The 23,399-nt window shown below is 43.0% G+C and overlaps 1 protein-coding gene across 2 annotated transcripts in view; it reads left to right on the plus strand.

The window, feature by feature from the left end:
• The window catches only part of UBE2N (ubiquitin conjugating enzyme E2 N), a 45,777-nt gene extending 24,385 nt beyond the window's left edge, over window positions 1-21,392 (plus strand). Inside the window, exons 1-4 of one of the 2 annotated variants that reach the window (XM_033952588.1) lie at window positions 6,735-6,860; window positions 9,105-9,351; window positions 14,194-14,334; window positions 20,671-21,392. In XM_033952588.1, coding sequence (XP_033808479.1) covers window positions 6,834-6,860; window positions 9,105-9,351; window positions 14,194-14,334; window positions 20,671-20,711 — 456 coding nt within the window. In that variant the 5' untranslated portion in view covers window positions 6,735-6,833 and the 3' untranslated portion in view covers window positions 20,712-21,392. Of the gene's footprint in view, window positions 1-6,734; window positions 6,861-9,104; window positions 9,352-14,193; window positions 14,335-20,670 lie in introns of those variants that run through there. The other variant, XM_033952587.1, reaches the window with a different exon arrangement.
• Window positions 21,393-23,399: the final 2,007 nt, after the last annotated feature.

Genomic DNA, 23,399 nt, shown 5'->3' on the forward strand with positions numbered 1-23,399 from the left:
CCCTGCAATCTGTGCAGAAGTCGTTTGTATATGCTCTGCATGTTTTTCTTATTTTTATGCTTTAAGTTCTTTTTTTTTTCTGGTGGCTTAAGTGCCTTGAGACCCCATGCCGGAGGAAAGGATGCAGTCCCACAGAGCCAGACTGCTGCTTCATAGAGAAGCTTCGGTGGATCTGTGGAGCCAGCCTGCTTGTGCCACCCTTCTCAGATTCAGAATCCATTCCCCTGGGAGTTTGTTTGCCCTTTGATCCTGATGGGGATTTAAGCGGCTGTATGTGTCCTGAAGAAAATTCCCCTTCGGGTTTCAGAGCAGAGGCTGCATTTCTCACCCCCGGTCGTGTGGAGAGTTTCCGTGGGAGCAGAGGTTACAGTTTGTGTCCATCTGACCGGCAGTCTGAAGATCTTCAAATTGGTCATTTGGAACAGTTTCTGAGGCAGAAAATCATTTTCTTCCATTCAGCTGCAGTGTAACAGCTGGCAGGCAGTACTTCAGAATGTAAGTATACCTCCATTATTTCCTATGGGAGCTTCGGGGGAAGTCTGTGGGACTCTTTAAAATGCATTGTAGGGTAGGGTTCAGGTCTCTCACATCCCCAAACCACTATTTTTTATTTTTAGATTTTCTTTCTTTTTGACATTTTTGGTGTGAATTTGCTATAGATCTTTTTTTCAGAGGTATTTCTGCCTCAAAATCCCTCAATTTGGTTAAAAATAACTTGAGATGGACTCCCCAGCCCCTAATATGTCCAAAGTGTGCATTGATTGCGCTGGATCAGTAACTGTGTACTGCGTGCCAAAACATGCTGGGGGAGGTGTCGGGAGATTCGGGCTTCACATCCTTCAGGTCCTCCAGGATTGGGGAGCTAGCCTGGGTCTGTGATTTCAGAAAGAAAAAAAAATCTCGTCCAGAGGCTATTGTGGAGTTTGGTGCCTGCATGCCAAGTCTGGGGACTCTTTTAGCATGGTGCGAGCACCTCAGTAAGGTCCTACAGGTATGAATTTTCACCAGACTTTTTTTGGCTCTGTAAAGTATATTCTTTGGACACGGCCTGTGGGCACGTTGGTTTCTTCTAAACCAGTTACACAAATGGTAGAGATCCCTTTATAGGAGCCTTTCCGTCCCAGCTATGGCAGAGCTCGATTGCATTATGCCAGTGGTCTCAAACTCACGGCCCGGGGGCCACATGCGGCCCGCAAGGTACTATTTTGAGGCCCTCCATATGTTTATCATAATCACAAAAGTAAACTAAAACAGTTTCTTGATCATGTGTCTCTTTAGCTATAAATGACAATATTATTATTAAGACTTAGCCGAAAGGAAAGATTTATAAACTATAAAGAGTTTTACCTCATGCAAAATTATCATTTCTTTAATAAAACATTAACTATGTTTTCTGAGGCCCTCCAAGTACCTACAAATCAAAAATGTGGCCCTGCAAAGAGTTTGAGTTTGAGACCACTGCATTATGCCATACAGATATTTATGCTGCTTTTGTCTCCTTACACTGCTTCTATTTTGGATCCGGCTGATACCCTTGCTGGGAATAATCAACACAATCACCCTGAGAGTCCAGATTTGGGTAAGTACCCCTCTGTCAACAGACCTTTTAAGCATTGCTCTGTCCACCATTTTATTTTTGAGGTTCTGAAAGAACTAAAATCAGAATCTCCACTTTCTACATTAGTGTTCAGTCATGGACCGTTCTAATATGCTTTCCTCTTTTCCATCCCATCCACAGCTGCTTGGTGAGTGGACTCGCATGTCCTCAGATAAATGGGTGCTAGGCATCATTCGAGAGGGGCACAAGATTTTTTTGCTTGCCTTTGGATTTGTATCTGGACTTGCTGGCAGGTTGGCTGGAAAAGGAGTCAAAGGTCCGCACCACTTTGCAGCATCTCTTGGAATCCAAGCACTAGAATCTGTTCCAGAACACAAATCAGGCTTCAACAGATACTCCTTATACTTCATTGTGCCAAAGTATGGCTCAGAAGACTGGAGGTCTATTCTGAATCTCAAGTCGGTCAGTTGCTTCCTGCGGATTCCTCATTTCTGAATGCTGCTGTCTCTCCTGGAGAGTTTCTAGTGTCCTTGGATCTCACGGAGGCGTACCTCCATATTCCAGTATTTCCGGAGCATCGCAGATTTCTGCGTTTCCATGTTCTGCAACAGCTTTTCCAGTTCACAGCTCTTCCCTTTTGGGCTCGCGACAGCTCCCCACACTTTCACCAAGGTGATGGTAGTTAAAGTGGCTTTTTTGCAGGGGGTCCAGGTCCATCCTTTCTTGGATGACTGATTAATCCAGGCTCCGTCTCAACACAAGTGCACCCATGTGGTGGAAATGGTGGTCTCTCTGCTACAGGAGTTGGGATGGATTGTCAACTTCAAAAAGAGCCAGTTGACACTGTCACAGACCTTGGAGCATCTGGGCCTTCTCTTTGACACCTAGCAGTCGTGCATTTCTTCCCAAGCCACGCAGTCCAAAACTTCAGTAACAGGTCAGAAATCTCTTGAACCTTCCAGCTCCCACACCCTAGCATTATCTGCAGATGCTGGGGACCATGGCAGCATCCTTGGATATGGTCTCCAGGGCCAGTTCGCATATGCGCCCTCTACAGGAGTCCCTCCTCTTTCAGTGGTGTCCGCAGCATCATTCCCTTCAGATGCCGCTCTCCTGCATGGAGCCAGCATAAAGAAGTCTGCATTGGTGGCTTCAGGGGGAGCCTCTCCACCAAGTCAAACTTCTTTGGATCTTAATAGTTAACTCTTATGACAGATGCCAGCCTGTTCAAGTTGGGGCGATCACTGCGGGGACCGCTCCATTCAGGGGCAGTGGACTCCTCATCAGCGGTGTTGGTCAATCAATTGTTTGGAGCTTCAGGTGATTTGCCTGGCGTTATCGCTCTCCAGCTCACTCTGAAAGGAAAAGTGGTGCAAGTGTTCTCAGATAACGCCACGGCGGTGGCGTATGTAATTCATCAAGGGGGCACAAGAAGCGCTTCCTTTGGCCAGGAGACTCACATGTTGTTTCCCTGGGCAGGGTTACGTCTTCTGTCTCTCTGGGCAGAGCATGTGGCCGGAGTCGATAATGTACAGACAAAGTCCCTCAGTTGACAAGTCCTGGACCAGGAAGAATGGTCCCTCTCGCGGAAAGCATTTCCCTCTGATTGTACAGCGCTGGATAGACTGGATGACTTCAGTCAAAGAACAGAGCATGGAAGCTTAGGGCTGGACACCTTGGTTCAGCTCTGGCCAGCTCATGAGCTTCTTTATATGTTCCCTCCATGGCTTCTGGTTGGTTGAGTCATCCGCCGGAGAGCTATGTGTCCCAGATTTGTGATTCCTAGTTGCTCCAGACTGACCTCGTTTTCTGTGATTTGCAGATCTCGTCTGTCTTCAGCGGGACAGGAAGCTCAAACTCCCTCTTCCTCGCATCCTTCTCAGTGAGGGTCCAGTAACCATGAAGACCCACAGAACTTTGGTCTTACGGCATGGGCTCTTGAGCACTCAACCTTGATGAGGTGCGGTTATTCAGATTAAGTCCTTTTAACACTCTTGAAGTCCAAGAAACCCTAAACTATGACTTCTTATGCCTCAGCCGGGAAGGTTTCCCAACAGTGGTGTGCAAAGGACCGGGTGGAGCCTGAGTTGGCTTCCATTTCAATGGTCCTGGCTTTTCTTCAGGCAGACTTAGATGAGTGTTTAGCAGTGGCCTCCCTTAAAGTTCCAGTAGCAGATTTTTCATGCTTAGGGCACGCAGGGGTTCTAGTTTGCTTCCTGTGCATCTAGATGTGGCCAGGTTTCGAGAGAGGTGCTTCGTTTGTGGCCTCCCTTGCATCATCCTTTCCCTTCGTGGAATCTTACCATCATTCTACAGGACCTTGTGGAAGCCCCTTTTCAGCCACTGAAGACTTCTACTCTTCTGGATCTGGCACTCATACTGTCTTTCTGGTCGCCTTTATCTCGGCATGACGTGTTTCGGAGCTTCAAGCACTTTCATACAGAAAGTGCTTGAAGTTAGGAAAATACTGCAAAGAATAAATGGGAACAGATGCTTCAGTTGCTGCCTTTATTTTATAATGTACATATATTTATATATTGGGAAAACAAGTTTGTTGTTTGATCTTGGATAAGCCTTCATTGTCTCGGGTACAAACTTAGATTGTGAACCCTCCAGAGATGGGGAAATACCTGGTGTTCCTGAATGTAACTTGCCTTGAGCTAGTACTGGGGATTGGTGGATGCCAGATAACTGTAGTTTCTGGTTATTTGAGGATTAATGTAAAAATAGTTGTGTCTCCCTCCTACCTCACTCTGTCTTCCCCCCATCCCCACTTGTAGGTCCACCGTCTTCTTCTTTTCTTTCTTGGTCACTTTCTCTCCCCCTTTCTCTTCACTCCCCCCCCTTCCCACTTTTTGTCCCCCTTTCCTCCCTCTTATTACCCAAAGCAGCAGAACCAGTCCTGACAACCCCCCTCCCTCCCTCACTCACCTGATGATGTAGCAGCAGCAGCCAGCGAGCAGGGGAAGTGCCAGTAAACAGGCAGCTTTGGCCAGTCCCAGCAGGGCCTTTCCTCTGCCGCTTCAGAAGTAACGTGGCAGAAGAAAGACTCTGCTGGGGCTGGCCAGAAGCTACCTGGTTACCGATGCTTCCTCTGCTCGCTGGCTGCCACTACATCGTCAGATGAGGGAGAGAGGGGGGTTGTCAGGACCGGCTCTACTGCTTTGGGAATGGAAGGATGGAGGGAGGAGGTTAGGACCAGCTCTACTGCATTGGGAATGGAGGGAAGAGGTTATCAGGACCGGTTCTACTGCTTTGGGAACGGTGGGAGGGGGCTGTCAGGACCAGCTCTGCTACTTTGGGAACAGAGGGAGGGAGATTGGTGGCTGCCGTGATGCTTCAGGAGCTGGAGGGTGGGAGATTGATGGCTGCTGCTGATGCCTCGGGCTGGAGGGAGAGGAGGTTATTAGGTCAGGAGCACCACTCTGGACATCTTAGGAGTGCGGGAGAATTTTTTTTGCCGGTTAGCTGAGATTCTGCTGAATGTGGAGCAAAAGAGATTTAATACAACGTATGCCTGATGTGGCCACGTTTCGCCCAAAAGCTGTGTCAGAGGTAAAACAAAAAGCAAGCTTCTCTCTACAGTAACACCTTTCAAAAAAAACATCCAGTTAACTCAAATATAAAAAAATACTTCTCTCTGGTTCATAAATCCAGCAGCTGTAATCCTGCAGCAATACTCCATCAACCACTTCCTGCTCTGCACCGGTCTGCTGTTTGTTCTACCATTGTATCATCACAGATCATCTGCCTCTCTTAACGTCCATTTGTGAAACAGTGTACACAAACCAAAAATTTAAGCTGTACAATGAAAAGCACAGTATCTTGATATCTAGACTCCAGAACTTTCAAGTGAGCTAACCGCAGCTCTCTGCAGGCAAACAATACACAAATGGACATACAGGTCTATTTCAGTGGATAATGCTTGCAAACTCAGAGTTATCTTTGACTCGTCTTTTTCCTTCTCTTCACATATCCAACAGACCACCAAAACATGTCATTTCTTTCTCTACAACATTGCTAAAATCTGATCTTTTCTTTCTGAGCACATTTCCAAGACCCTCATCACCTCTCACCTGGACTGTTATAACTTGTTCTTATGAATCTTCCACTAAGTCAGGGGTAGGGAACTCCGGTCCTCGAGAGCCGTATTCCAGTCGGGTTTTCAGGATTTGCCCAATGAATATGCATGAGATCTATTTGCATGCACTGCTTTCAATGCATATTCATTGGGGAAATCCTGAAAACCCGACTAGAATATGGCTCTTGAGGACCAGAGTTCCCTACCCCTGCACTAAGTCATCTCTCTCCCCTTCAGTCTGCCTGGAATTCTGCTGCACGCCTCATATTCCGCCAATGTTAAGTTCCTCAAGTCGCTTCAATGGCTCCCTGTTCGTTTCCGCATACAGTTCAAACTCCTCTTACTGACCTACAAGTGTATTCATTCTGTAGCTCCTCAGTATCTCTCCTGTCTCTGCCTATACTCCACTCCGGCAACTCTGTTTGTTGGGCGAGTCTCTCTTGTCGGTACCCTTCTCCTCTATTGCCAACTTCGTCACTTCTACTTTGTTACGCTATATGCCTGGAACAACTTGCCTGACACAGTGTGTTGAGCCCCATCTCTGGTTGTCTTAAAGTCCAGTCTGAAAGCCCACTTTTTTGAAGCTTCATTTAAGTCCTATGCTGCTAACTTGTAAAGCACCCATATCTGTTGTCATTCCCTCTTACTACCCACCCTCAATGCCACTTAAGTCCCTTGTAATTTCCACCTAAGTGTCCTGTATAAATTCACCTTTGTCCTCTGTCTATCATAATTAGATTATAAGCTGTGTTGAGCAGGGACTGTCTCTTGCATGTTTAATGTACAGCACTGCATGTGTCCGGTAGTGCTTTAAAAATTATAAATAGTAGTATGTGAGCATTAATGAACAATCTCCATATATACATTCTTAAAATTTCACACACACATTACATAAAATTGTAGAATTAAAAACCCACAATGAAGGAAGAATTTTATTAATGAGATGAAAGTAGGTTATTGAGTATAAAAAAAACAAACAACTTTTTGTGTTATCAGCCAGGAAACCTTGGTTCCACTTTCATCTTGCTGGTCCTATTATGGAATGTGGCCCCGCCCATGAGGAGCATGATACTCTGCTCTTATGGTGAAGTGCAAAGGAGGGAAGGGCAGTTTTCAAACTGGCTCTAATAAAGGGATCTATGGACAAACATGTGAAATCTAGGAGTGATCAGTGACCTGAGTAAAGAAGGCACTATGTCCTCCAGGAAGATTGCTCCCTGTGTAAGTCCTTCTGCTAATCCTGAGAGATTTTGTTAGGGGGGAGAGCACTAAATTTAGGCTAGATTAAAATTCCATGGCCTGTTCCTCTCTCTTCTACTTTTTGACTGAAGCCTCTTCTTTGCCTGAGAAACAAGATGTTTCTATAAAAGATGTATGGTTTGTAGTTGAATAGATTATACATCCAAAAAGAAAAAATATTAAGTAGGTTTACAGGCATCAGCCAAATTTCTAGACCAAGATGAAGATTTTGAAATCCGAACAATAGGAGAAAATCAAATCTCAGGTCAATCTGTTATTGTAGGAGCCACCAAAGGCAGTTTGTCTTTGCATCTGCGATTGGAAGCACTAGAAAATACAAGAGCTAAGACTTTGAGACTCTTAACTATCTTGCTTTGTTGGAGCTTTTCAGAATTTCTATGTTAAGGATGGGGGCTTATGATACAATTAGCTTCTCAGATAGTTTGGACTTTCTGAGTTTTTAAAATCCTCTCGGGACATCATTACAAAAAGAGCTACGTTGTTGGTCAAGTTTCAGACTGAGAAGCAAAAGATGTGAATTTTGGAAAGTGTATTTTTCAGTGAATAGTTCTCAATGTTTTGTGGTCGATGAGGTGAAAAGCTTTCCTACAGGCTAAGGCAGGGGTGGGAAACTCCGGTCCTCAAGGGCCTGTAATCCAGTCAGGTTTTCAGGATTTTCCCAATGAATAAGTATGAAATCTATTTTCATGCATTGCTTTCAATGTATATTCATTGGGGAAATCCTGAAAACCCGACTGGATTCCGGCCCTCAAGGACCGGAGTTGCCCACCCCTGGGCTATAAGGTCTTGGCTATGGGAGCCTCTCTCTTTAATGCTTCTCTACAAATGCCTAGTAACATATGGAAATAAATCTTATTCTTTTTCTAGATCCTATACAAATGGACACGTTTTTGTTGGATAAAAATGTACTTAATTTTTTTGTCTTTTGATAATTGAGACAGTAGACTTAAGTGTTTAAGTAATTATTGTAGGTGCCCTTGTTTGTTTGAAGTTATTTTATGGGAAACATCCAGTCCTTGGTTACATTTTTATATTTGGTTTACATCTTGAATTGTGCTTTTTGTTTTGTAAACATATGAAGAGAACTGCAAACTAAAAATAAAAAAAAAAGCTAGAGATTAGGATTTGAAGATATTAGTTTCTAAAATGAAAAAGCAGTATGCTGGAGGTTTGTATGTGGTAGGATTGGCCTAGGGAACTTTTCTGGCTGCAGCTCAGTGTGATGGAAAGAGATTTGTGCGTACACTGTTCATTGTGCATATATATACATGATATATTTTGAAACTTCTACCTAAATCAGACATAGGCAACTCCGGTCCTCGAGGGCCGGAATCCAATCGGGTTTTCAGGATTTCCCCAATGAATATGCATTGAAAGCAGTGCATGCAAATAGATTCTGGCCCTCGAGGACCGGAGTTGTCCATGTCTGACCTAAATACTCACAACTTGACACAGTAGGAAATGCTTTTGCAGTGTTGCCTTAGATGGTTTGGGTTGGAGTGTAATAGAGAGAGTCCTCCATTAGAGGATTTCATGGCATTTCTTCTGCCTCTCTTTAGTGATTAGGCATTGTATTAATAAAGACTTTGGTTTGAAAGGACGTCTCCCTTGCCTTTTTGTTGTACTGCTTTACATTTCAAGGCGAGGTGTTTTTTCTTTTGCCTGTTTGTAATTGGTAGAAACCACTAAGATGACTGACTGGGAACTCGAGAACTTTAATGCAAATTTTAATGGCCCCTACTTGCAAACACTTGTAAAATGAGCATTGCTGATTGGCTGTCTCAATCTTGGCTCCACAGCGAGTATTAATTGTTTCATTGATATTGAGTACTAGGAAATGAGTCATAGCCTATAAACCAGCACTAGGATGTCAATAGAATTATTGCATTATATATGTATTTATTTCCATCCTGTTGATTGAAGTCCTCCTATGAGACTTATCAATTTCCTAGTAGTAATAAGACACCTGGCTAATTTTGGATAAAGGCCAGCTTGATTTGCTACCTAAATATGGATGCAAATACCTCAATCCAAGTAATAGGCAGCAGCTCACAGGAACATGGACATTTTCCCAGGTTATTGCCATGTTACATGACAGTACTGTATACAAGTACAGTATTTCTCTGGTGCTAGTATGTATTATAGCTTTATAGCTGCTAGTACATTTTTCTACATGCATTTCAACTTTTTTCCTTTCTCTTGTAGGAAACTCAGCGTCTACTGGCAGAGCCGGTCCCTGGAATAAAGGCTGAGCCAGATGAATGCAATGCACGGTATTTTCACGTGGTTATTGCTGGACCGCAAGATTCCCCCTTTGAGGGAGGGACATTTAAACTTGAATTATTCCTTCCAGAAGAATACCCAATGGCAGCTCCTAAAGTACGTTTCATGACCAAAATATATCACCCTAATGTAGACAAGTTGGGAAGAATATGTTTAGATATTTTGAAAGGTAAGTTTCGATTTTGCCACTCTTGTAAACATTTTTCCCCTATGAAAAAAAAAAATCACACTGTCGTCATTTACATTGTAACTGATCCACTGAGTAATCTTCATGGGATCAGGGTTACAGTTGACATCAAATTTGAATGAATGAAAGGGAAGAATAAGAAGATTCAACATGGGCTGAGGAGCAACAGGTCCTCTCTTATTGCACTTAATATGGGAAGTATGTTGAATTTTACTGGGAAGCTTCCAAAGCTTTTAAGATGGTCTGGTAGGAAGATGATTAAGGAAAACACATCAGTGAGACAGGTAGCAGGTTACGGGAGGCTGCAGTAGGTTATAGTTAATGCTGTATAATCTGAGGATGAGTGAAACTTTTCTACACCCATTGTCAAAAGGTATATCCAGGTGTTTAAAAAGGTTATTAAGCTCACAAAGGGGAAAATGGGCGTAAATATACTGCTTGTCAAAACTGGGTTTTTGGGGAGGTTTTTTAATAGTAGAATCACATAACTGGAGATCTACATATATGTAATTCCAGAGTATAGGATGAAGTTAAGAGGCTCTGGAGTAATCTAAGGAAATACTTTTTTACAGAAAGGGTGGTAGATGAGTGGAACAGTCTCCTGGAAGAGGTGGTGGAGATAGAGGCTATGTCTGAATTCAAAAGGGCCTGGGATTGGCACGTAAGATCTCTTAGAGAGAGGAAGAGATAATGGTTACTGCAGATGGGCAGACTGGATGGGCCATTGGGTCTTTGTCTGCCATCATGTTTCTATATTTCTATACTGCTTGCTTTTGGAAGATGATTTCAGCAACCTCAGCTAAGTACCCAATAAAGGGATTTGAGAAAGTTTACAGTTTTCAAAGAAACAAACAGTAATGATTTTTTGACATGGTATCTCTAAAGACTGTTTGCTGTGCAATGATAAACTAAGGAAGCTGCATTTAGGGGCTTGACCCGTTTGTGGTCGTTCTACCTAACAACAGTTCTGACCACATCTTAGTCATCAAGAGATTAGTGAAAGTACTTTGGTTATTTTGCTTTTGGCTCACCCGTTCTTTTTGAGATTTTTCCTAGTAGCTTGCTTTGGGGATCTATATTTCTATAACCATAAAGCTCTATGACATCACAATGCAGCTGTAAAGACCCTTAGCAATAGGGAGAGGAGGACACTGGATGCTGTGGATGGGCCATTTGGCCTTTATCTGCCATCATGTTACTGTCTATGCAAATTCATCTGTAGGTCCTACAAGGATCCTGTAGGTGATAATTTCTGCCTGAGGAGCGATTAACAAAAATGTGGAAAGATGGGTTCTTTGGGAAGGGAGGTTTGTCTGAATACAGTATGAGGGAGCAAGTAATCCATGGATATAATATAGGGAAAGGTTATTATCCCTCTATGTGGGATTAGGAAGGATTTTTTTCCCCATGCTACAGAATTGGCCACAGATGTAAAGTGTTTTCACGTTTCCTTTGATTATCAAGTAGAGAGAGCTATGAAACAATCAGAAGACTCAACTGTGGATGTTTGGTCTTCATTTTAACCAAATATATGATGAACATCCTATTGCAAATACTTTAGGGGCCCTTTTACAAAGCTATAGCAAAAATATGGCTTTAACGCCGTCCTGAGTGGTCTTTCCTTTGTTCTAAGGACACTTTTTGCAATGGCTGGGTGGGGATTTTTTTTTTCCATTTTCCGATTTAACAGCCATGTGTTAATGCTGCCATTAGCACACGACCATTAACAGAAATTGGCATATGAACCCAGGGCAGGATTAATTCTTCGAGGGCCCCTAGGCACACAAGTACACTGGGCCCCCCTGCCCCGCCCATGTCCCGCCCCCATTTATCTGTTTTCTTCTTCTTTATTTCCACTTGTATTTCTTTTTTCTTTTTTTTTTTTAAATTCAAAACAAACAAAGATTAGTATACCAGTGCACAGTTTTTCTTCTATGCAACCCCCAAAGATCTCAACAAATCCCCCTTCCTTCCCTTCCCACCTATTTACCCAGGAATTTAACTCTGAACCCTTTCCATGCATATATAAAAGTGTTCAAATATTTGTAAAGCAGTATCTGAAATATAAGTCTATATTAATAACCAAGTTTACAACGCCTCTCAACTGCCTCACTCTACATCAACCAACTGTAACCCATATGTATGTATAAACAACCAGATCTGTAACTCCTCTAGTACGTTCCACGAAACAACAAGGCAAGCAGTCCACCAAAGAATCCAACGTGAAACAAAAGAAGATTGGCAGAAAATAAGGAGATTCAAATCAGGTTAATTCAAGGTGCTCCTAAGAATTACCATGCCTGATGCATTTCACCAAACAAGGCTAGTCAACGCTAACAAAAAACCATGTGTTTCAAACAAACAGAACACAGAAAACACCTTCACCTAGTATGGAATAAGTAATCACAAATTAACCTCTCCCCCCTTTTACAAAACTGTTGTATGGTTTTTAGCCATAGCCAGCGCTAAAAAAATGCTCTACAGTTTTGTAAAAAGGGGGGATAAAATAGAAATATGTAGACAAAGGTTAAATAAAACCATCAAGACGCTGGACTCTGCATACAATGCAACACCACAGAAACAACAATGCATGTCCCCTAAAGCAAAAAAATAAATAGAAATTTTTTTCTACCTTTGTCTTGTCTGGTTTCAGCTCTCCTCATCTTCTTGTCACTCTCTTCCTTTCATCTTCTGTTCTTCTGTACCACTTCCAGAAATTGTATGCCTCCCCCTTCCATCTTTCCCTTCACTCCCATTGGTCTGGAATCCATCTTCTTCCATTCCCTCCTCCAATGGTCTGGCATTCCATCCAGTATCCTTCCCCTTATATCTCTCCCCTGAACACCAATTCCATCAGCATCTGCCCCTTTCTCTCCTTCCACCACCCTTCTAGGTCAGAGGGGGCCTGCTGAAGAAACAGAGGACCCGGTGTTTTGGTTTTTTTTACCTTGGCAATGCGGGCCCCCCGGGAAAGATCGGCAGCGCTGCACCCCCCAGGAGATCGACAACATCGCCCTCCCCCGGCATCGCCATTAACCAACCTGAAAAAGTGACGTTGGAGGAGGTGGACCGGCAGATGCAAAGAGTTGCTGCAAGGTCCCGCGATGACTGCGTCTGCCGGTCCAACCCCTCCGACGTCACTTACCTCTTCCATGAGCAGATCCGGCAGACGCAGTCATTACGGGACCTTGCAGCAACTCTTTGCATCTGCCGGTCCACCCCCTCTGATGTCACTTATACAGGTTGGTTGATGGCGATGCTGGGGGAGGGCGGTGTTGTCGATCTCCTGGGGGGGACCCAGCGCTGCCAATCTTTCCTGGGTCCCGCGTTGCCAAGGGGAAAAACACTGAAAATGAGTCCTCTGTTTCATCGGGCCCCCCTGACAACTTCGGGCCCTAGGCACGTGCCTAGTTGGCCTATTGGTTAATCTTGCCCTGCATGAACCTTTACTGCCACCTATTTTGTAAGTGGTAAGGGCTCACACACTAATCCTACACTAAGGCCTAGATTCTCAAAAAAACCGTGTAAAAAACAGACGGGCTGCTGTTGCAGCCATTATAGTAGCGTTTGTTTTTTTTTTTAAATCGAGTCATTCTCCAAAAAATGCTCATGCAAATGCAGTGGAAAATTCTTATGTTCTTAAATGAAGTTGATGGAGAGTAGCGAAGACTCGCTAAATTTGCATGTGCCCATTGCTGGTGATAGTGATGGGCACATGCACAAAATAAATACAAAAAAAAAAAAAAACCAGCTAGAGAGATGCCCAATCTCTCCCAAGGCCAACCAAAACAGCCCCCAACAGCGGGAGAGATGCCTAATCTCTCCCACCGCCAACCAACACAGCCCCCAGCAGCACGAGTGATGCCCAATCTCTCCTGCCGCCAACCAACACATCCTCTGGCAGCGGGAGAGATTTGGCATCTCTCCTGCTGCCAGGGGATGTGTTAGTTGAGCGGGAGAGATTGGACATCTCTCCCGCTGCCGTGGTGGATGGGGGGTGTTGGTTGTCGGCGATGCTGCAGGAGAGAGAGAGAGGGCATCTCTCCTGCTGAACTTCAATTTGGGATTTTTTTTTTTTAATTTTTTCAAATTGCATGTCAAAACACTTGCCAGAGAAGATGTTTTTCACAGTGCTGGCACTATACCGGCACCCCCGGACCAGCTACTGATTTTTGTCGCCAAAAGCCGATGCTGCTTTTGGAAAATGGCTCGGCAATTTTTAAGAATCCACCAGAGTGCTCGTTTAAATATTGAAGAGGCCATTTGCATAGCAGTGTCGGAAACTGCTAGAAAGCTTGCAAAAGACCTCAGTAAGACATTTTAATAATCCGCCAGTAAAGCATGTGCTCGCTAAATCATCTGGAACCTATTTAGTGAGCACGTTAAAGGCAGATTTTGTTTTGAGAATCTGGCCCTAATGTTGCTGCGCTAATTAGCACAGAAACTTCTACTCTCTAGTCCCAGACATGCCCTCAGCTAAAAATCTTTTTTTTTTTTTTTTTTTAGTTCAATCCATCTTTATTAAATTTTATCAGATTTAACAATGAAATACAATATTTTTTTAGCATGTAGGTAATGCGTACACATCTGCAACTTACCACAGTGTATTGGTGCTCACTGCAGCTTGGGAAAAGGGCCTCCTTGATGAGTAACAGCATATGATGTTGTACATACAAGTTTCTCTGTGTGTTAAAGTGTGACTTTTTTTTGGCACTCCCTTTTCACTGAAAAACCTTTTAAGTTGATACTGAGAGTGTGTGTGTGACAGCAGGAGGGGAATTGCTTTCATGTCCTGAACGTGACAGTTTTCTTATGTCTTTCTAGATAAGTGGTCTCCAGCTTTGCAGATTCGTACAGTTCTGCTATCAATTCAGGCATTGTTAAGTGCTCCTAATCCCGATGATCCATTAGCAAATGATGTAGCCGAGCAGTGGAAGACCAATGAAGCCCAAGCCATAGAAACAGGTATTGGGTGGCATCATTTACAAAGGCTTTTTAACCTGGTACTCCTAGAAATATGCAGCACAAAACTATCATACTTGGCTATTTAAATGTGCCATAGGTAGGGATATGAGTAGTAAATGTTATGGGTAAGTCACAATATATTCTAAATTAAAATGTTATGGGTAAGTCACAAGAACAATATATTCTAGATAAAAATGTTATGGGTAAATCTCAAGAGCAATATATTTGTTCTAGATTAAAATGTTATGGGTAAGTCTCAAGAGCAATATATTTGTTCTAGATTAAAATGGAATGGGCTCTCACATCCAGTAAATATCTGGAATTACTTTGGAAAGAGTCTGATCAAGTGACTGGCTCTTAAGCTTGTTCAAATTAATTCTCTAAAATATTGGGGAGGGGGGTATATAGAATGGTAGGTGCTAGGCCTCTTTTATCCCTTCACACCACCAAGTTCTGTGTTGCTCAACTTCAAGTCAAGTACCCCCTAAACTGAACAAATTTCAACCCAGTACCTAGAACTCTGATCAGCAGAGTGTTTGAAATGGATATGTGAAAAACTGACATTCTAAATAATCACAAAATAGCAAATAAAATTACTTTTCTCTATCTTTTTGTTTTGGCTTTTATGTTTGTGTTGGTCTGAGTTTTTGGTTTCTGCTTTTCTCCATCTTCTCAATTGTCATTTTGTCTCTCTCGCCTTTTTCCTTTCAACTTGCTTCAATTTATTTTTCTGCCTCTCTCCAGGTTTAATTCACTTTTACTATCCAGTCTTCAGTTTCACTCTTTTTATTGTATCTCTTACTTACAGCTTTCCATCTCCTTACCTCGCTCCAGTTTTCATATTACCCTTCCTCTTATTTCTCAGTCTTTCACTCTATCCGCTCCCTCCCTTCTGTCCAGCATCGCTCCACTTTTCTCTCCCCTCGCATCTTTTGTTTACCCAGCCACTGCTCCAGACCAGTAGCACCAGGGGCAAAACAACATAAAGCAAACTCAGGGCCTCTGTTTTCATGTATGCTCTGCCAGTCCCTTGCCCCCTATGACTTCAACTTCATATTCCAGGGCAGGGGACTGGCACAGCTGACAGTGCACATATGAAGACGGCAGCCCCAACAGCTTTAGATTTTGCTGCTGGTCTGGAGGGAGGTGAGGTAGGTCCTCTACCAGGTACCACACGTTGATAACCTCTGCTCAGGTTTTGTTACATGTCTAATCTGATTTGTTGAGAGCCTTATAGCAATTATAGCATGTCTTGCATCCTACAGGCACACTTGAGAGAGTGAAGTTTTCTTTAAAGCTAGCCCCTGTCAAACCTTGGAAATGTTATCATGAATCATTAAGTTCTTGAAGGGCAAATGAAATGCATCTATCCCTTCCTCTCTCCCTCCTGCTCTCTACCACACACTTCTATGAGATCTCTTTTAAAGCTTCTTTTTCTCCGGAGACATGCAGGCACCCTTATTGGTGAAGTCCTAGACTGATCCTATGTGTTGGTGCTCTCCCCTAGCTAAAGTAAGCATGTGTAGAGTCTCCTGCCTCACAGCTGGCTTCCTGCAAAAATCATTTTTTCTCTCAGTTGCTCCTTAGTAGTCACAGCTCTCTCCATCTCACTCCAAATTTTTTAAAGAGGGGAAAAAAAGTAAAGACTTTTCCTGTCTGATAAAGGCAAGGATTTTTTTTCCATACTTTTCATTTAGAAAAAAGAATCTTTTTGCTCCATAATTTTTTTTATTCTTCCACCCTATTTTCTTTTTGGCTAGGGACTTACCAATAAGTGTGCCTGCATATCCCCTGCTTGTCTCTGGAAAAAGAGCAGTTGCTTACCTGTACATGGCGTTACTTGAGAGGGTTCAGATGAGAGCGACACGTCTGATAAAAGGGATGGAAAACTTTTCATACGCTGAGAGATTGGAGAAACTGGGACTCTTTTCCCTGGAGAAGAGGAGACTTAGAGGGGATATGATAGAGACTTACAAGATCATGAAGGGCATAGAGAGAGTAGAGAGGGACAGATTCTTCAAACTTTCAAAAAATAAAAGAACAAGAGGGCATTAGGAAAAGTTGAAAGGGGACAGATTCAAAACGAATGCTAGGAAGTTCTTCTTTACCCAAAGTGTGGTGGACACCTGGAATGCGCTTCCAGAGGACGTAATAGGGCAGAGTACGGTACTGGGGTTTAAGAAAGGATTGGACAGTTTCCTGTTGGAAAAGGGGATAGAGGGGTATAGATAGAGGATTACTGCACAGGTCCTGGACCTGTTGGGCAGCCGCGTGAGCGGGCTGCTGGGCGCGATGGACTTCAGGTCTGATCCAGCGGAGGCATTGCTTATGTTCTTATGGGTTCTCCGTAGACAGCAGGGGAATGCAGCCACACTTCTCCCTCCCTCTTTGACATGCTACTTTTTTCAGCTAGGGACAAAACTGATTTTTGCAGGGAACCAGCTGTGAGAGGCGGGAAACTGAACATGCTTAGTATGCAAAAGCTTACTTTAGCTAGGGGAGAGCTCCGACACATAGGATCAGTCTAGGACTTCACCAGCAAGTGTGGCGGCATTCCCCTGCTATCTACGGAGAACCCATGTTACAGGTAAGCAACTGCTCTTTCTTGAAAAAGCAAACAGGTAGAGGGTAGTGGTAATTCAGCACAACTGCAATATGTCAGGTGTGCTAAAGGAAGACAAGTTACCTACTTCTGCTGCTAGTCAAATGTGTTGTGAAGAGAGATACTTTATTTAGATTTAGCAGAAGCCATTTCATTAACGGTATCTATATAATTTGAAAACTGCTGTAGTGAGCCACAGGATATATAGCGCATGTCTGGCATTGTGTTCCCTTACTAAGACATCTTGGCTCATTTGCCCAGTCATTTTTAGCACATCATTGCTTAGTGAAAATTAGGAGCTCCTTGTGTGTTCTCTCTCTCCCTCCCTATGGCAGTGGGCCAATCTGTGTCTAGTGTTACACATCAGAAAAAATGGTTCCAACTTAGAAGGCTGCTCAGTAACTAAATGAGAAATGACGTGGTTTGAACTGGAAAACTGAGCAGCTGTCGCCAGATAGGTAGAGAGGAGGGGGCGCATATGTCCTGTAACATTATATTGCTAAGATTTTTACCCCTTAAGTGATCTGGCTTACGCAGAGCTGTTCTCTTGATAGATCACACCAATGCCTTGGGGGCCAGGCTCTGACATACCTTAAAATAAAAGGAAAAGAGGCTTGTAGTTCTAAATGTCGTGTCTGTCTGTCCAAGTTAGATTGTAAGCTCTTCCGAGCAGGGACTGTCTATAAATGTCAAAATGTACAGCGCTGCGTACGTCTTTTAGCACTATATAAGTGATTAGTAGTAGTAAATCTGTAGGCTGTGCATTGGGGTGACGGGATAATCGCACGTCAGACACCAGCGCGCCGACAATTCAGCGCAAGACAGAAGCGCGCGGGGAAAAAATTAATTTTTAAAGAGCTCCGACTATAATGGAGGTTTCCAACCCCCCCCCCCCCCCCGAGCCCCCCTCCAACAGCAGCGCGAGCACTAACCAATAAAGTGGAGGGGTTGCCACCCCTGTCGGAGCTCTTTAAAAATTACTTTTTCCTTCCGCGCGCTTCTGTCTTGCACCAAATTGTCGGCACTGGATTGTCGCCGCGCTGGCATCTTGCGCGCCACTGACTGTGAACCGTGCATTGGTTCGGGGTGTTGAATCTACTGCTGTATGGAGGACCCAGGTCCGTTGAGGCTGGAGTTGCTGAGGAAGTGGAAATCCCAGTCGTTGCACATAGGGGTTGCAGGCCATTGCTGCAAAAAAAAAAAAAAAAAGAGCTGAGTTGCATCGGCGCTGTACATATAATGAGGAAAAATCCACGAGTGGTTCTGCTTGAAGGCTTATGTGCTGAAGATAGTTCCAGTGGAGCTGGAAGCCCAAAGCAGCAAAAGAAATCCCCCCAAACTAACATTAAATTTTATATCTAGAAACAGTTTGTTCACATTATAAAAAAATATTTAGGGGCCCTTTTACTTTATTAAGCTGCATTAAGTAGAGAATGACACGGGGGCAAATTTTTTCCCCGTCCCTCTTGAGTTTTGTCACTGTCCCTGCCCCATTCCTTTAAGCTTTGCCTTAAGTGCACAAGCCTCAAACACTTATAATTTTAAAGTGTTTGAGGAATGGGACAGGAAAAAGACTTGACAGAACGGGAAAATGGGTTTCCGCGGGGTTGGGGGAAACATTTGTCCCCATGTCATTCTCTACTGTTCAGCAAAAAACAACCTGATGCTATGCTTTTATTTTGACATCTAAGCTTGTGGTTAGTTAGTTAGTTAGAAAGGGCATATCGATGAAGGATGGCTACACCTGGTTCAAAATGCAGCTGTACGTTTGATCTTTGGATTAAAAAAGTTTGACCATGTAAGCCCTTTTTACGTGTAACTCCATTGGCTCCCTTGTGAAGATAGAGTTATTTTTAAATTCAGCTGCATTTGTTACAAAGTACTCTTTGGGCTACTACCATCATACTTATCCTCCCAATTAAAATTATTTCTATCAAGTAAGAACACAAGAAACTCAGGTATGTTCATGTACCCCACTCTGAAAGCCTGTCATTTTAAAAGCTTTTTAGACAAAACTCTGGCTTTTCAAGCGGGGAAAATGAATTCTTGGGTGTGTTCTCTGATTGCACATTTCCAATCTTACTGTGAGTTTAGAAAATTTGATGAAAATCTATTTGTTTGGTAAATTTACACAACTATTTTGTATTGTATCCTACTGAATTTTGTGTTTTCACTGATATGTCTCAGTTCTCTTGTTGTAAATCGCCCGGAACTCCTGGTTGGGCGGTATATAAGAAAATAAATTATTATTATTATTCACTAATCAGTGCAACTACTTTACTGCCATGATATCTGGTCAGCACAGGGATAGACAATTCCAGTCCTCGAGAGCCATAGGCAGGTCAGGATATCTACAAGGAATATGTATGAGGCAGATTTGCATGCACTGCCTCCTTGAGATGCAAATCTATCTCATGCATATTTATTGTGAATATCCTGAAAACCGGACCTGCTGTGGCTCTCGAAGACCGGACTTGCCCACCTCTGGGTTAGCACATGCATAACATGGGAGCCCCTAGCACTTCCTAAAGAGGATGCAGTAAGTGCTCCTGTAGTAGTGGTGGTGGTGGGGGTGGGGGGGGGGGTTATGGCCACACACATGCCAAAAATGAAACAAATAAAGAAGAACCCTTTTTGACAGCGTGCCAGTGCATGGGAAGGGCAAGTAAGGGTGCACTAAGCCAATTTCTTTCCACAACTTACTAAAAGTACCCTAGTTAGAGATGCAGTTGTGTAGTAAGGGGGAGGGGGACGGTCTGGCCTGGGCGCCATTACCCCTCCTCCTTTCTGCCCCCCCCCACCTCATCCCATTCCTCCCCTCCACGCGTGCGCCCCCACTTCCCTCCCCCCATCTCTCTAGTTGAAATTGTTGCTCGCAGCGGTCAGTGACACGCTCTTCGCGACCCCTGTCGGCTCTCCCACTGACGTCACTTCCGGGTGCCGCACATAGGAAGTGACGTCAGAGGGATAGCCCACAGGGTCACGAGGAGCACGTTGTTGACCGCTGCGAGCAACAACTTCAGCTAGAGGGACGGGGGAAGGGAAAGGGGGCATGCAGCAGACGGGATGGGGGAAGACGTGGGGGGAGGGGCACCTCTCACCCTCGCTTACGCCACTGTACTTTCAACAGCATCACCATTATCTTTGATGTCAGAAATGTGCCTGTGTTAGGATTTACTAACACTAAAGACAACTTCAGACCAAAAACAAATGAAGTCCCATTGACCTTGTCTACCTTTTTGGCCTGCAAATTAGATTCTCAAGCTGGAGGAAGTTTCTAGAAATGTATGCCTGTAAAATTTTCCAGCCTGAAATGGTCTACAATTCTAAGTGGGTTACAAGCATCCATATGTAATTGGTAGCCAGAAAGCATTCTCCGAGAAATATTATCTGTCTAAAAATGGCTGAAAAGCAGAACTGGGTTATGAAATGGTGATCTTGTATCAGGTACATCCTCAGGTTGTATCTTTTGAGTTCCTCTTAACCCAGGGGTCTCAAATCCAGTCGGGTTTTCAGGATTTCCCCAATGAATATGCATGAGATCTATGTGCATGCACTGCTTTCAATGCATATTCATTGGGGAAATCCTGACAACCCGACTGGATTGCGGCCTTCAAAGAGGGACTTTGAGATCCCTGGAACCTGTACTTGACAGAAAATATCTAGCTGAGGGATGATTTTTGAAGCAAGGAGTAGAATGAGAACCTGTTTAACATATTTTTCCCTTCTTGCAGCTAGAGCATGGACTAGGCTATACGCCACGAATAATGTTTAAATCTGATCTGAACATCACGTGCATCACCTCTCCTGTTCTGCCAAGACTTCTTCCTTTTTTTTTTTTGTTTGCATTTAATGGACACAGTCATAGAAGCATAAACATAACAACAGAATAAAAGTCCAGACATCGTCAGTTCTTGGTGATTAAATGCACATTTAGCAAATCTGTCTTGTCCTAATTCACTGTTAACGCATGAACCGGAGCTAGAAGTCTCATCTGGTTTGTTTTTGAAATTGTAGGAAGCGGCGTCATGCCTCTGCCCTAATCCGTTCCTCCTCCCATCATGGTTTACGTATAAGCACTGTGACTGAAGGTAGTCAGGGTTAGCTGTAGGATATGTACATTTTTTTTTTCCTTTTGTTTCAGTTTTGTGAGCTTTTTCTCACCTTTTAAGGTGATGTAATTGCATTGTTTGAAACAGCTAACCAGTTACATATTAGGATACTCCCTCTAGCCAGTCCATTTAACTTAGAAGACTCTAGATGGACAAGCTTGGTTTGTGTGAACAAAAAATGGGAACATTTTAAACAAAAGCTACCATCATTTCACTATTAATGACTGCTGTCAAATGTAGATCCTGACCCCTCAAGAAAAAAAGCTTGTGACCATTTTGTATGGCTTGTCTGGAAAAACCTTCTGTAAATCTTATGTTTTAGTAAAATATTTTTTGTTATTCTACCTTTGCCTTTGTATAATTTCTTTTTGCTGCGTTGGTTTCATTATCTCCCCAGTGTGACGGTCATATTTGAAGAATGGACCGTTTTCATGGTGTCTGTCTTCACAAAAAAACGGAAGTTGGTGTCCTGCCAACGCCTTAGATTTTGCTGATGCAGCTGTGCTGAGTTGTGTTATAGATATGTTCTCAAATGAGCATATGCAATGCAATACCAATGCATAATTTTGGAAGGCCATCTCAGATATAAGCTTATATGTTTAGCATGACTGGAAGAAGGTCATTGATGCATGTGGTATACAGCACAGAGTTATAAAACTGAGATCATTAGAGCAAAATAATGGCGATTTTGACCAGTTGAGAACCTCCATATTGGTTTTCAGCAAAATTTATTTCCAGACATTTTAAGAGTCGGCAAAATCCAGTTGTATTTTCAGGGGGTTATTTTTGTTTTGACTAAAGGCTGAATACGTGTTTTGATTTTAGGGATAATACATAACCTAGCAAATGCCTTAAGTCGTCAGTTTTTAATGATGACGAATTCTTGTTCTGTGTCCATTTGCTAGTTTTAAGCCATAGCCACCTTGTATGGCACAGTGATTAATGCAGGAAGCGGTAATGCCTGCCTTCTGTTAATATTTGATTGTTTTTGGGGTTTTTTTGGGAGGGGGGTTGATTCAAGTCATTCTTTTGTAGTCCCCTACCTTAAACCATAGCAGTGTGTAGAATAGTTACCCCTGAAATGATCAGTTCATTTGACGTTTTAGTCAATAATAATGTGTGTATGTGTGTGTGTGAAATCATTTGTAAAGTATTTGATGCAGTATATTTTATTTTTCTTGAAGTATACTAATTTGCGGGTCACAACCTCTGAAGTGTGTTTTTTACATATATATGTAGTACTGCTGCGTATTAGCTTCTGTGGCTCTGTGATTGTTTGCTTTGGTCTTAAAAGCTACTAGACATCTGTATACAAAGCTTAGCTTTGTCCCAGTGAGTTATATCACTATGAGATGTGATAACTGTTATAAGCATGGCAGTATCTATGGATTCAGGAGAGTTTTAGAAGACACAAGGTTACATTTTAGAAACGTGTTACTGAAGTGAAATTTTGTCCATCATGTGTACAATCTGCAGCACCTACCAGATGAGGGGCTGTGCCACAAGTATGTAACTGGGCGTTCATAAGTGCTAGATGAAAAGTAAACCCAACTTGTATGTGCATAAGCAGCTGATTCAGTCTGAACCCGAACAGTGGGGAAATGTTTTCCTTTTAAATAAGGGGAAAATGAAAATTTATGGGCACTAAGCCCTAGTGCACTCTTAGCGCATGTGAAAACAGTTACTGCAAAAGCACCTTTAAGTGTTTTGTAGCAGATAACGTGTTTGCATGTGCTAAGCACATAGTATTTTCTTTTTTTTAAATTTATTTTCTGGATGGAGCGTGTTGGGGTTGGAGAACTGCTGTGGCTGCACTATCCAGCTAGCGCATTCGGATTACTATGCACTAACTGGTTAGCATCTCTTCAATAGGAGGCAGTAAGGACTTTGTCACTTTTTTCAAGTTATATACGTGCTAATGCAAACGGTGCATGACCTGAAAGAGAAACACTGGAAATTGTGCCACTTCTTGGGCATGTTAGAAATGGGAGTTAGCGCATGTGAAGCCCATTTACTAGCATACTTTAGTAGAGACCTATTCCTAAGCTATAAGAAAAAGTGATTTGTTTTCACACAGCCAAGGTGGATAGTTCTGGCATGTAAGTGTGTGTTTAGACTATTGAGGCCGGACAAAGGAGCATTTGTAAGAAACGCCTCTCGTTTGGGTATCCATCTCTTTCCAAGATCTGGGGTAGAGAAAGAGGCTAATGGTACCTATTTTTATTAGTTTCAAAAAAAAGAAAGGCTAGGCCTATGACCATTACAATCCAGCTGCAGCAGTTAACGTTAAAAAAAATAAATCATGCATTATTGTTAAACTGGTTAGAAAGTTAGGTTTTAAAGCTTGACAT

The sequence above is a fragment of the Geotrypetes seraphini genome, chromosome 7 (genome assembly GCF_902459505.1).
Source record: "Geotrypetes seraphini chromosome 7, aGeoSer1.1, whole genome shotgun sequence".
Taxonomy (NCBI): Eukaryota; Metazoa; Chordata; class Amphibia; order Gymnophiona; family Dermophiidae; genus Geotrypetes; species Geotrypetes seraphini.